Here is a 14,722-nt window from a genome sequence, read left to right as displayed (position 1 = left end):
GTCTCTACTAAAATATGAAAATTATCCAGGCGGGGTGGCATGCACCTGTAATCTCAGCTACTCGGGAGGCTGAGAAAGGAGAATCGCTTGAACCCAGGAGGCAGAGATTGCAGTGAACCAAGATCGCGCCATTGCACTCCAGCTTGGGTGACGAGAGTGAAACTTTCTCAAAAAATTAATTAATTAATTAATTTGGGGGCCAGACACGGTGGCTCATGCCTATAATCCCAGCACTTCGGGAGGCCAAGGCAGGTGGATCATTTGAGGCCAGGAATTCGAGACCAGCCTGGCCAACAATAAAACTCGGTCTCTACTAAAAATATAAAAATTAGCCAGGCATGGTGGCAGGTGCCTATAATCCCAGCTGCTCGGGAGTCTGAGGCAGTAGAATCACTTGAACCTGGGAGGCAGAGGGTGCAGTGAGCCATGATCGTGCCATTGCACTCCAGCCTGGGCAACAGAGGGAGACTCCATCTCAAAATAAATAAATAATAAAACATAAATTTTTGGCAAAATTTAAATGTGGACTATTGTATTAGTCCGTTTTCACACTGCTGATAAAGACATACCCAAGACTGGGAAGAAAAATAGGTTTTATGGACTCATAGTTCCGTGTGGCTGGGGAGGCCTCACAATCATGGCGGAAGGCTAAAGGCACTTCTCACATGGCAGTGGCAAGGGAGAATTCGAGAGAAGCAAAAGCAGAAACCCCTGATAAAACATCATATCTCATGAGACTTATTCACTACCATGAGAACAACATGGGGGAAACTGCCCCCATGATTTAATTATCTCCCACCAGGTGCCTCCCCCAACACATGGGGATTATGAGAGTACAATTCAAGATGAGATTTGGATGGGAGGGACACAGACCCAAACCATATCAACTATAGATTAGATCATGGTATTATATCATTTTACATTTCCTGATTTTGATAATTGTACTGTATTATATAAAAGGATGTCCTTGTTTTTAGGAAATTCACACTGATGGGCTTACGGGTAAAGGAATGACTTGTATGCAATTTAGTCTCCCCAAACGGTTCAGGAAAAAATGCTTATGGGTATTTATAAATAAATAATGACAAAGCAAATATGGTCAAATGATAGGAAGGGTACCCTGGACTTTTCAGCATTCTTTCCCTTTTTCTGTGAGGTTAAAGTTATTTCAAAATTAAACTTTAAAAAAATAAAAATTTAAAAAGAAAAAGCACTTCCAGAATATTCTTTTATATATAAGAGCTTCCAGAATATTCTTTTATATATTTCAAATACATATTAATATTATATATAATATTGTATTATATATTTATATTATCTATAATATATTAATATGTATTTGATATATATTAATACATTTGATACACTTAGAAAGGAAATAAAAATCATAAATAAAAACTCAAGAATGAAAAAACTTAGTTTTTTGGGGGCGGCTTTTTTTTTTTTTTTTTTTTGAGATGGAGTCTCACTCTGTCACCCAGTCTGGAGTGCAGTGGCACAATCTTGACTCACTGCAGCCTCTGCCTCCCGGATTCAAGTGCTTCTCCTGCTTCAGCCTCCTGAGTAGCTGGGATTGCAGACGTGTGCCACCACTCCTGGCTAATATTTTGTATTTTTAGTAGTGATGAGGTTTCACCATATTGGCCAGGCCACTCTCGAACTCCTGACCTCAGATGATCTGCCTGCCTTGGCCTCCCAAAGTGCTGGGATTAGAGGCGTGAGCCACCGTACCCAGCCTCTTTATGACTTTTGTGATCAGGAAAAATACAAGTGAACCTTACCTCTTAAGATCCACACAATTTGCTGCATGTGGTGGCTCATGCCTGTAGTCCCAGCATTTTGGGAGGCCGAGGTGGGCAAATCACGAGGTCAGGAGTTTGAGAGCAGCCTGGCCAACATGGTGAAACCCCGTCTCTACTAAAAATACAAAAATTAGCCACGCATAGTGGTGCACGTCTGTGATCCCAGCTACTCAGGAGCCTGAGGGAAGAGAATCACTGGAACCCAGGAGGTGGAGACTGCAGTATTGCAGTGAGCTGAGATCACGCCACTGCACTCCAACTTGGGCAACAGAGCAAGAGTCAGTCTCAAAAAAACAAAGTAAAGAAAAAAAGGACCAGTTACTTCAACAGTTTCAACAGTTAACACTGGTTATATCACAACAAAACAAAGGTGGTTTCTCCTCGGTTGGCTCTCCAATATACTGTCTATCTGCATTCCTTTGGCTTTTGGTATTGTAGTTACTAAGGGTGCACTCCAGCTGTCCTCGCAGAGGACATAACACAATGCTCTGTGTTTATGTGGTTCATTGTTACTCCAAGTGTGGTCCTTGAACCATCAGCGTGAGCATCACCTGGAAACTCGTCAGAAATGCAAATCCATGGGCTCTATGCCAGATTCTGGCTCAGAAGCTTTATGAGAGGGATCCAAGAAATTATATTCTAACCAGCCCTCCAGGGGATTCTGAGGCACATGTAAGTTTGAGAACCACTGATGTAATTGAAAAAGGAAAAAAAAAAAAAAAAAAGAGGAAAAAGAGGAAAAAAAAGATAAATCATCAGTGCTAATGATGCCCAAGGTTATCTTTTGTAAACTAGGATAGTATAAATACTGTAAATTGAAGCAGCAAGAACCAGTCATTCGAAGTCAAAGATAACTAATGAGCCCCTAGATTCACATCCTCCCGGCACTCACAAGGCATGGGGCCCACAAATCCCCTCTCCAAAATGCAGTGAGGTATCTCGTGTGCTGCTAGAGAAAGAAAACGCGCTTCTAGTAAAACCGAATACTTTTTTTTTTTTTTTTTTGGAGACAGAGTCTCACTCTGTCACCAGGCTGGAGTGCAGTGGTGCGATCTCAGCTCACTGCAACCTCTGCCTCCTGAGTTCCAGCGATTCTTCTGCCTCAGCCTCCCGAGTAGTGGGACTATAGGTGCACGCCACCACACCCCGTTAATTTTTGTATTTTTAGTAGAGACAGGGTTTCACCATGTTGGCCAGGATGGTCTTGATCTCTTGACCTCGTGATCTGCCTGCCTCAGCCTCCCAAAGTCCTGGGATTACGGGCGTGAACCACTGCACCTGGCCTAAAACCGAATTCTTTAAACTCAAGTGGCCATGTCTCCAGGTATAACCATATTTCCTTCAAATTCTCAAAAGTTTCCATCCCCAAAATCGGCCCTCTTTAGCCACAACTTTGGAGGTGTCTTTAGATTTTGTTCCGGGGCCCTCATGCTCATCATTCATCTTTATTTTTCCAGCAAAGGGTTACCTTCCAGTTCAACATTTACCTTGGAAGAGGGGACCATCTACTTGACCACTGAACCCAACACTCTGGAAGTGCAGGATGACAATGCTTCTGTGCTTGATGTCTATTTAGTAAGTAATTTTTTAGTTTCCTCTCCTCCCCTTCTGGTTTGTAAATGGATCCAGGCCATGGCTTACACAAGAACAAGTTCAATAAAACCAGGCATGCTTGGGTTTTAAAAGAAATGATGGCGCCCTGTCACTTCTGCAAATGGTGCTTCTTTTCACAAGTAATGTTGTCCTACAGTTTATTACACAAAAGAACATCTAGTCAATACGAAATCACCATGTATAACAAGAGAACAAATCCTCTAATGTTGAGGCAAAGTAGGGCTCCTTAGTGTTATTCCCAGCCAGATAATGTTTTCCTTTGACTCAGTCGCTCTCCCTGATGTTTGAATCTTCTGCGTTTTGGCGTTGCTCCCTTGGTAAGTTACTAGACCACGAGGCGCAGAACTCATGGGAATAACCCAAATTCAGCCCCGGAGAATCTTGGCTGATTCTCTCCTCATTTGTCACCAACCAGCTTTTGATATGGGCAGGAACCTTTCTGACTGCCTAAGGAGGGAAATAATGCCTGCCCTGCCTACCTTACAAGGCTGCTCTGAGGATCATGAGTGACCCGTTAGTGCCTGACAGATTACATGTATCAGCTTAATCGAACTGTTAGATGCCTAGAAAGATACCCTGATGGGCTACAGTGTAAAAGAGCATTTTCTGTGCCAAGTGCATCCTGCATATATGCTATGTCTTTGTGCACCTGCACACTTTTTTTTTTTTTTTTTTTTTTTTGAGACAGAGTTTTGCTCTTACTGCCCAGGCTGGAGGGCAATGGTGCAATCTCAGCTCACCACAACCTCCGCCTCCCAGGTTCAAGTGATTCTTCTGCTTCAGCCTCCCTAGTAGCTGGGATTACAGGCATGTGCCACCACACCCAGCTAATTTTGTATTTTTAGCAGAGATGGGGTTTCTCCATTTTGGTCAGGCTGATCTCAAACACCCAACCTCAGGTGATCTGCCCACCTCGGCCTCCCAAAGTGCTGGGATTACAGGCATGAGCCACTGCGCCCGGCCTACCTGCACAAAATTACGTAAAACAGGGTAAGTGTTCTTTTGGAATTTTCTGGGGTTTTTAAAGTTTTGCTAAACATGAGCCAATATTCTGTGTCACTCCTGGTGTACAAGTGCAACTTCAGGAATCAGCACTGAGTGGTGCGTGTCTCACAGCAGCTCCTTGAGCCTCTTTGAGCCTGCATTTTATGCTTTTCCATATCCCTGACCTAGCACTGTAATTCCTCACAAGTGCTCTGCAGGGCGTCAGTCACATAAGATGCTACTCCCAGCTCTTCTGGAGTAGTATCCAAAGTCCTGGCCAGGCGTGGTGACTCACGCCTCTAATCCCAGCACTTTGGGAGGCTGAGGCAGGCAAATCATTTGAGGTCAAGAGTTCGAGACCAGCCTGACCAAGATAGTGAAACCCCATCTCTACTAAAAATAGGAAAATTAGGTGGGCATGGTGGTGCATGTCTATAGTCCCAGCTACTTAGGAGGCTGAGGCAGGAGAATCACTTGAACCTGGGAGGTGGAGGTTGCAACGAGCCGAGATCATGCTACTGCATTCCCACCTGGGCAACAGAGCGAGAGCCTGTCTCAAAAAAAAAAAAAGTCCTCCAGGCCTTTGGTGCTCTAGTCTTCCCTGCCTCTACAACCTGCCCCTCCCTGGGTCTCCCTGTTCCTTGCTGATGCTATTCTAGCCACACTGGCCTCCTTGGTGTTCCTCCCACAGACCAAGCACACCTCTGCCTCAGGACTTTTGCGTTTGCCCTTCCTGTCTGTGTATTCTTTTCCACCCATCCCATGCTCCCTCACTTCCTTCAGGTCTCAACCCACGTACCTCTTTTTCAAATAGGCTTTTCTTGAAGCCGCGCTCCCACCACTACCACATAAAACAGCAGGTCCCCCACCAACCGTTGTAAAAATATTTTTTTATCTGAATATCCCGGTTTTTGCATGAACAGATTTTTTTGCACTGAGCAATGCTCCTCCCTACCATTTCCCCCGCTTTAAAAAAAATAAGGTTGTAGCAGATCACAAAATCCTTACAGAAGAGTTGGTCCATCCCCAACCAAGAAAATAGGGAATTAAATAGAGAAAAAAATACATTTTTGGTCCCATGTTGGATTCATCTGGAACCAAAAATCAGGAAAGCTTTTCAGAAAGAAGCTAAGTAAAATCTCATCTTCATGAGCTAAGGATTCATGCCACTTTTACGTGTCTTTACAAAAACTAGATTTTCACCAATCATGGAGGTGCAGTATTCCTGAGTGAGCCAAAACTCAGATTCAGCTCCATATGTGGTCCTACCTAAACTTGAACCCAGGAGTACCCTGTTGTTGTTACTGACCATAAATATAAGTCTCACCTCCATCTCATTGGAATCATGTGTGTTACAAGAGTGAGAGAAGGATGCAGAAAGGAAGGAATGAGGGGGTTTTGTTGAGAATATTTTTTGTAAAATTCTTTCACTGTTTTTTCCTGATCTTTTTTTTCTTTTCTTTTCCTTTTTTTTTTTTTTTTTTTTTTTTTTTGAGACAGAATTTCACTCTTGTCGCCCAAGCTGGAGTGCAGTGGCACGATCTCGGCTCACTGCAACCTCCACCTCCCAGGGTCAAGCAATTCTCCTACCTCAGCCTCCCAAGTAGCTGGGATTACAGGCACCTGCCACCACGCCCAGCTAATTTTTGTATTTTTAGTAGAGACAGGGTTTCGCCATGTTGGTCAGGCTGATCTCGAACTCCTGACTTCAGGTAATCCGCCTGCCTTGGCCTCCCAAAGTGCTGGGATTACAGGCATGAGCCACTGTGCCCGGCCTCCTGATTATTTGTTAATGTTCTAGTATAGCAGTTCTCAGACCTTTTGATCTCAGGTCCCCTTTAAACTCTTAAAAATTATTGAGAATTCTGAAGAGTATTTTGGTATCTAGGTTGTATTTATCAATATTTTGTGTTTTCAAAACTAAAACAGAATGTTTTTGTTTTTTGAGACAAGGTCTTGCTCTGTTGCTTGGGCTGGAGTGCAGTGGTGTGATCTCGGCTCACTGCAATGTCTGTTTCCCAGGTTCAAATGATTCTTGTGCCTCACAACCTTCTGAGTAGCCAGGACTACAGGTGCATGCCACCACACCTGGCTAATTTTTGTGTTTTTTTGTAGTGACGGGGTTTTACCATGTTGCCCAGGCTGGTCTCAAACTCCTGGACTCAAGCAGTCTGCCCACCTCGGCCCCCCAAAGTGCTGGGATTACAGGTGTGAGCCACTGCACCTAGCCAAAATTGTTTAAATATTCATTAATTTAAAATAGTAATCTATTATATGTTAAATAATGTTTTTATTAATATTATTATATTTTCCAAAACAAAAATAAATTTTGTGAGAAGGGTGGCATTCTTTTATATTTCTGCAAATCCCTAATGTCTGGCTTAATGGAAGAAAAAAGATTCTCACATCTGTTTCTGTATCCATCTTCTTGATATATATAACACATCATTTCATTTCTAGAAAGCTCCATTGTACATCCATGAAAGGGAATGAGAATAAAAAGGCAAATAACATCTTGGTAATATCAGGAAAATAGTTTGACCTCATGGACCCCCAGAAATGATCCCTACAGAGTTTTTCTCATATTTTAACTTAGTCTCTTCACCTGTTGCAAAACCAAATGATACATACATTAATTAGAGAGAAATAGACACCTGGTCTCTGCCTCTCATTAATCATTGACCTTGAATTCAGTCACCCTCTTTGGGCCTCAGTTTTCTTATCTATAAAATGAATTATTAAATCAGATTCATTCTAAATTACAAAGAGCTATAGAAATAAGATTTTCCAAGGTGGGAAGATCGCTTGAGGCCAGGAGTTCGAGACCAGCCCAGGCAACACAGTAATACCTCATCTCTACAAAAATTAAAAAAAAAAAAAAAAAAAGTAGCCAGGCTTGGTGGTACATGCCTGTAGTCCCAGCTACTTGTGAGGCTGAGGCTGGAGGATCCCTTGGGCCCAGGAATCTGAGGTTGCAGTGAGCCATGATCTCACCACTGCACCCCAACCTAGGCAATGGAGTGAGACATTGTCTCTAAAAAAATAGAAAAGAAAAGAGGGAGGGAGGAAGGAAGAGAGAGAGAAAGAAAAAAAGAAAGAAGAAAGGAAAAGAAAGGTTTCCAAAGTAGCTACTGTTGTTTCTCCAAATTTTGCTGTTTAATCACCTCCTATACCATAAACTTTCACATTTTTAAAACTTAAATTTTATGGCAGTACATCTAGAAAGTCCTGCACCATTAACTTGTAATTCCAGAATGTGTTTTCATGCAGGAAATTTTTATTTTTTGTTTTGCGTGCTCTTCCATATCAGAAAGGGTACAGCTCATTGCCCTCCCTTCAGTATTTTCATTTGCATCTGCATTATGAAAAAGCAAATGGAGGCTGGGCACAGTGGCTCATGCCCGTAATCCCAGCACTTTGGGAGGCCTGGGAGGCCGAGGCGAGCAGATCACCTGAGGTCAAGAGTTCGAGACCAGCCTGACCAACATGGAGAAACCCCATCTTTACTAAAAGTACAAAATTAGCCAGACGTGGTGGTGCATTCCTGTAATCCCAGCTACTCAGGAGGCTGAGGTAGGAGAATGGCTTGAACCCAGGAGGCAGAGGTTGCAGTGAGCCGAGATGGCGCCATTACACTCCAACCTGGGCAACAAGAACAAAGTTCCATCTCAAAAAAAAAAGAAAAGAAAATGGAAAAGAAAAGCACAAGAAAGGAAAACCAATCTTGCCTTTGCATTGTCTCTTTTTTCCTTTTGACATAATTTGAATGCTCTGAATCACAGCCATCTTTATCTGAAGGGCAGTTGGAAGCTTCTCTGGTGACCTCCTATTCAGTGTTGTCACCAAACATGGTCAGGTTTCTTTTGTAATGCTGCTTCTCCTTTAAGATAGCATTTCTCGATTAGTAGTTGTAGCCTAATCCTCTAGTGCTTTTACTTATACAGTAATGTATAAGCCATTTACCTTTGTGTAAAAATACATAGGCTTAAACTCAAATGATGTATGCCCACCAGTAACATATGAAATATCCTTTTAAGGATCCATCCACACATTATGTGTGTGTGCATTAGGCTAGCTCTCCTGCTTTTTCCTGTGACTCAACATGAAATTAAAAAGGATCAGTGAGCTGAGAAGGCAGCTAATTGTTCCATCATCCTTAGTGAGACATTTAGTTCAGATTTTATGTACCTAGTTATTCTGCACGGCTTTTTAAAGGCCATTCACCTTCACACTGTAGAGTTCCAAGCTATTTGACTCATTTTCAAATATTCAAATCAAGGGAGGTGTTTCCTAAGATGATTTTATCCAGTGACCAAAGATGTGTTTTTCATTGAATTTTGAGTTGATGACACACATTGGGGTATTTAAAAGAATACACAGAGATGAGCAGGCTGTATTGATTTAAAATGGGCAATCATGCAGTCTTCATAATAGAGCCAGATTCTACTTTGTAAATAGTCCCAGATATTCTAAGGCACCGGATGCTGTCACAGTGGCTGTTATTTCCGTTTCTAAGGCGGCCTCTTTGCCTGATGTAGAATGCAATTTGGTTTTCATGGAAAGAGGAACAACCAACAAAAAGGCATTTCTGCTGAAAAGTGTATTGGGAGAGAATATCCTTTTATGACTAGCTAGGAATGGCTGGGTAAGTGGGAGATAATGGGATTGCTTCTTTAATAATATAGAAGTTTGAAAGATGGCTGCCACAAAACAGTGACTTCCTTGCTTCTACGATTCAGACCCAAGGTTATGCCCTTACACTTTCCATATTAACATCCTCTCAATAACATGTACTTTCATCCAGTTTTGCTTCTCTACAAAATGGCTGTTTGAAATACAAAAATAGCTGTGAGCGAAGGAGAAGAAACAGTTAAGCCGTGTTTTAGCCATGCCAGTATTGGAGATTAGCGCTCTGATGGGCAGCTATTGGACAGCTTGATTATTTAATGTGTTTTCAGGGTAGTTAATAATACTCTTTGATCATGGGAAGAAGGGTGGCAGAGAAGTGAAAATGATTGAATTAACAGCTTATCATACTATTATGTATGGAAAAAGCGTGAGAAAGAGAAGAAAAACACTTTAAATTAGGTCACAGGGGTCTTAGAAAATTCAGTGGAACTTTTTTGGCAAAAGAAACTGCATTTCTGGATTTGAATCCCTCGGCATTCAGGTTAATGACTTATATCCAGTCTCTTTAATCATTCCTTGTTGGAGCCAGTATCGGCTGCTGCAAGGGGTGTTTTTCTGAAACACTGGCATTTCTTATTGCTTCTCAGGAGAGAGCTCCATCCCCTACCAACCAAAGATGCTGCTCAGGTTTTTGGTAGATTTTAGTGAGAGCAGAGTAGGAAGGAGAAAGGACTAACACTGCGTTTGGTGTAGAAGGCATTTGATCAGAAGCCCCTTTGCTTCTGCCACGTGATCACGTTGTTGAGAAATGAAGAGTTTTGGGAAAGGACAGATTAGGGCCCTTGTTTATTTCAGGAAATGCTTGGCCCCTAAGTTATTGACAAATAATATTTCTAAGACATGTGGAAGAGCTGAGTAACTGGACCTCCCATTGCCCGAGGCTCACAGCAGCTTCAAGTTATTCCCATTCTTGAAATAAAAGTGACGCAAGCTTCAAATTAATGAGGCAACCTGTCAGGCTAGATTAGGAGGTCACCCATAGGATTTTTTTAAAAAACAAACAGCATTAAACTGCTGTGTAAGGATTAGAGGAGGGAATTCGAGTTAGAGTTATAAAGGCATACTGGCTTTCCAGTTAAATTAGGCTCGGAGTTAGCAATTGAATGACAGTTTGCAGGACTGTGGTAGCTTTTTTTTTTTTTTTTTTTTTCTTTTTTTCCTGTTAGGTCCTAGCTTGGCTTGCAGGGTAGCTTGATTTCTACTTTCTTTTTTTTTTTTCTTTTTTTTCAGACAGGATACCTCTGTCGCCTAGGGGGAAGTGCAGTGGTGCAATCTTGGCTCACTGCAACCTCTGCCTTCCAGATTCAAGTGACTCTCCTGCCTCAGGCTCCCAAGTAGCTGGGACTACAGACTCACACCACCACGCCCGGCTAATTTTTATATTTTTTTTGTAGAGATGAGGTCTCCCCATGTTGGCCAGGCTGACCTCAAATTCGACCTCAAGTGATCCGCCCACCTCGGCCTCCCAAACTGGGATTACAGGCATGAGCCACTGCACCCAGCCAATTTCCACTTTCTTTTTTTTGTTTGTTTGTTTTTGTTTTTGAGACAGAGTCTCACTCTGTTGCCCGGGTTGGAGTGCAGTGGCTTGATCTTGGCTCACTGCAAGCTCCGCCTCCTGGGTTTATGCCATTCTCCTGCCTCAGCCTCCCGAGTAGCTGGGACTACAGGCGCCCGCCACCTCGCCCAGCTAGTTTTTGTTTTTGTATTTTTTAGTAGAGACGGGGTTTCACCATGTTAGCCAGGATGGTCTCGATCTCCTGACCTCGTGATCTGCCCGTCTCAGCCTCCCAAAGTGCTGGAATTACAGGCTTGAGCCACCGCGCCCGGCCGATTTCCACTTTCTTAAAAGCTAGTTCTGCTCTTCAATTTGCCTGGGTCTCACATTATACATCCAGGCGCAAGTTGCCCCTCATTTTTCATTCTTTGCCCCCTAAGACTGGCCTCTCTTCCCTTATCCCTCTAGACTCTTCCTATTGCTTCTCTTTGTGGTTTCTATTTTTGTCTTCCTTGTCAGAGAACGCCAGTGTTTGCTGGTCTCTGGAGACTTTCCAACTCTTGGGAATAGTGTTTGAGGAAGAACAGCCTCTAATGGTGTGAACTTGGGGTCTGCGAGGCCCTGAGCCTGCAGGAAACAAACAGCAGACTTAGAACCAGATTAGAACAAACAAGAACTTTTGGAAAAACAAGTTTAGATCGTACCCATGGACCTAGTAAGCAGGACTGTCCTCATTCACACCACTTCCCTCCTGGGCTCTGAGGGGGAATGGGAAAATGCTTAAGGACTGTTCGTTTTATAAAAAATAAAGCCTCCCAAGTGTGAAGAAGGGCATGAGTAGGAATAGGCAGCTGAGGACCTGGCTTCCCGTTGGTCTGCTTCTGCCTATGCTGGTTTCCAAGGGCTGCTATCACAAATGACCACAGACAGAAATGGATTGTCTCACAGTTCTAGAGGCCAGATGTCTGAAATCAGGGTGTCAATAGTGCCACAGTTCCTCTGAAGGCTCCAGGGGAGGATCCTTCCCTCCCTCTTTCAGCCTCTGGTGGCTCCACCTGTCCCTTGGTCCTTTGATCTGTGTCACTCTGGTCTCTGCCACCATGTTCACATGGCCTTCTCCCCTGTGACGCTCTGTGCCTCTGTGTGGCCTCTCTCCTTATAAGGATGTCAGTCATTGGATTTAGGGTTCACCGTAATCCAGTATGACCTCATCTTAACTCATTACATCTGCAAAGACCCTATTTCCAAATAAGGTTACAGTCTGAGGCTCCAAGTGGATAAGAATATTGGGGGGACACAATTCAGCCCACCCCTCTACCTTACCAAGGGACCTGTGAATTAACTGCTCCTTACCATACATAGCCTCATTTTCCTGTTCACTTCTCCTCTCCCTGGCTAAGTCACTGTGAGGTTGGGTAGATGTTTCCAAATTAGTTTGTATTCCTCACAAAGAGGTATCAGGTAAATGACTCTATGAACAGAGTCAATCACCTGTTGGGGACTGAGGCATTGGTCTTTTTTAAAGCTCTACACACATCCAGGGCTGAGATCCCCTGAACTTGTTGACAGGGTCCTTCAGCTCTGAGCATCCTGGAATTCTTGTATGCTAATGTAAGGGGGAACCATGTGACTCCCCTGGCAAGACAGCTGGCCCGTTACACGTGCCTCTAATGTAGAAGCAAAACCTAGGAAGCTCCTACACCCTCAAGTTTATGAACTGGGCTTGCTTTGCCATTGAGTTCCTGCTTTCAGCAAGCCGTCTACTGCCACCTACTGGTAATCAAGGCAGGGAAGGCGTGATGGAGCCCCTTGAGTTGAAACGGAATGAAGAGCAAGTGTGAATAGACTTTGCACTCCATGTACTTTATTGTAGCCTCGCAGTGTTGTACGTGAAGCTCAGCAGAGGGGGTATGTCCTTCAGACGTCAAAGGCAGCTCACTCTGACAGGCTCAGCTCCACCACCTTTGAAGCTGGACTGGAGGCTACAATTACAATGTGGCACAAAAATGAAGGTGCTACCTTCCCTCAGGTCCAAGTGTGCCCCCCTCATCCATCAAAGCCAGTTCTGCTTGAGCCTTTTTGAAAGGGCCCCTTGGCAAATCAGCGATTCAACCCAGAAAGTGCTTCTTTCTACTGCTTAGGCAGCAATTTTTAATGAAGTATCAACACATCTGGGGTGGAGGAAGCCTTTCTTCGCCTTCAGACTTCCACAGGTCCTCGCCTACAGCCACGGAACTCCCAGGTGATTGTGGCTTTTGAAGTAACTTCAGTAGAGAATAGAATTAAATATAATAAAATACAAATATGTGGGGTTGTTTAAAAGACTTTCTAAATCCCAGTGATGGCTATTTTATTAGTTTTCTGGGGCTGCTGTGGCAAAGTACCCCAGATTTGGTGGCTTGAACAGAAATTTCTTTTCTCGTCATTCTGGAGGTCCGAAGTTCAAGATCAAGGTGTTGGTAGGGTGGGTTCCTTCTGAGAGCCGTGTGGCAAGGATCTGTTCTAGCCTCTTTCGCTGGTTTGTAGGTGGCCTTCCTCTCCCTACGTCTTCACGTCACATCTTCCCCCGTACGTGTCTGTATCCAAAATTCCCCTTTGCATAAGGACATCAGCCATATTGAATTAGGGCCCAACCTGTGGCCTCGTTTTAATCTGATTACCTCTATAAAGGCCCTGCCTCCAAATAAGGTCTGTGGCGATGATAGTTAGGACTTGTAACATAGAAATTTTAGGGGAACACAGTTTAGCCCATAACAGCTACTTGGGTGATTTTGTAAAGAAAAATGCAACCAAGGAAAGTGGTGAGATGGAAAAGGCTTGATGGGGGCACAACTTTTTTTTTTTCTTTTTGAGATGGAATTTTCCTCTCTCACCCAGGCTGGAGTGCAGTGGTACAATCCCGGCTCACTGCAACCTCCACCTCCCAGGTTAAAGTGATTCTCATGCCTCAGTCTCTCGAGTAGCTGGGAATTATAGGGTACGCCACCACACCTGGCTAATTTTTATTTTTTATGTTTTTGTAGCAACAGGGTTTCACCATGTGGGCCAGGCTGGTCTCGAACTCCTGACCTCAGGTGATCCACCTGCCTCAGCCTCCCAAAGTGCTGGGATTACAAGTGTGAGCCACCACACGCAGCCTGGGTGTGCAGCTTCTAATTTCCACCCTCTGGGTCTTGGTAGAGGGCCTCTGGTGCATTCCTTCCTGTGGGTTAGAGAGAAGCCAGTGGCGTTGTCCTTAGGCAGTGCTCCTTTTCAAACGAAACCAGTACCATATTCCTCCCCCCACATTTTCCAAATGTGGCCGAAGCAGGGGTCAGAGTGGATCCTGTTGCAGCTACAGATCTATGTGATGTATTAGATGATAAGGTGTATTAGTCCATTTTCACACTGCTATAAAGAACTACCCAAGACTGGGTAATTAATAAAGGAAAGTGGTTTAATTAACTCATAGTTCCACATGACATGGCTGGGGAGGCCTCAGGAAACTTAAACAGTCATGGCAGAAGGTGAAGGGGAAGCCAGGCACATCTTACATAGTGGCAAGAGAGAGAGAGAAGTGGCAATCACCAGACATTTATCAAACAACCAGATCTCGTGAGAACTCTGACATGAGAACAGCAAGGGGGAGTCTGCCCCCATGAATCAATCACCTCCCACCAGACCACTTCCCCAACACATGGGGATTACAATTTGACATGAGATTTGGGTAGGGACACAGAGCCAAACCATATCATGAGGTAACCACTCAGATTTACGATTAGCTGGAGTCACTCAAGTGCTGAAAAGTCCACTGCAGAACTGTCCACCAGTATAAATCACTGATGCTCTTGGGCTTCTCTTGGGTCCTTAGAAAACAAATTAATCAGGCAGGGAACTGTGTTAAAATATTACCACACTAACAGTTGTGAAATGAGAGGCCAAATTTTAAATCCATCCCAGGAGACGGCAGAGATGAGCATCCGCTGCTTCTTGGGCCTGCTCTCATCTTAAGGGTCACCTACTTGTTGCTTGGTGTGGGATGCTTTAATGGGGGCATCTGGAGGCCGGCAGGAGGCCTGGCACTCCATGTGCTGCCAACACCCCAGAATTCACCCAACAGTCTACCAGATCAGGCACAAAATAGCTGTCTTCATCC

General features: G+C 43.9%; 1 protein-coding gene across 2 annotated transcripts in view; it reads left to right on the top strand.

Annotated features, from left to right (window-relative positions):
• PIP5K1B (phosphatidylinositol-4-phosphate 5-kinase type 1 beta) overlaps positions 1–14,722 on the top strand; it is a 305,606-nt gene that overhangs the window by 283,705 nt on the left and 7,179 nt on the right. For both annotated transcript variants that reach the window (XM_007969425.3, XM_007969424.3), the window contains exon 14: positions 3,260–3,377. In XM_007969425.3, coding sequence (XP_007967616.1) covers positions 3,260–3,377 — 118 coding nt within the window. The remainder of the gene's footprint in view (positions 1–3,259; positions 3,378–14,722) is intronic.

This window comes from Chlorocebus sabaeus, chromosome 12 (assembly GCF_047675955.1).
Source record: "Chlorocebus sabaeus isolate Y175 chromosome 12, mChlSab1.0.hap1, whole genome shotgun sequence".
Classification (NCBI taxonomy): domain Eukaryota; kingdom Metazoa; phylum Chordata; class Mammalia; order Primates; family Cercopithecidae; genus Chlorocebus; species Chlorocebus sabaeus.
The sequence above is the reverse complement of the archived record's forward strand: the minus strand, read 5'-3'. Positions and strand labels throughout refer to the sequence as shown.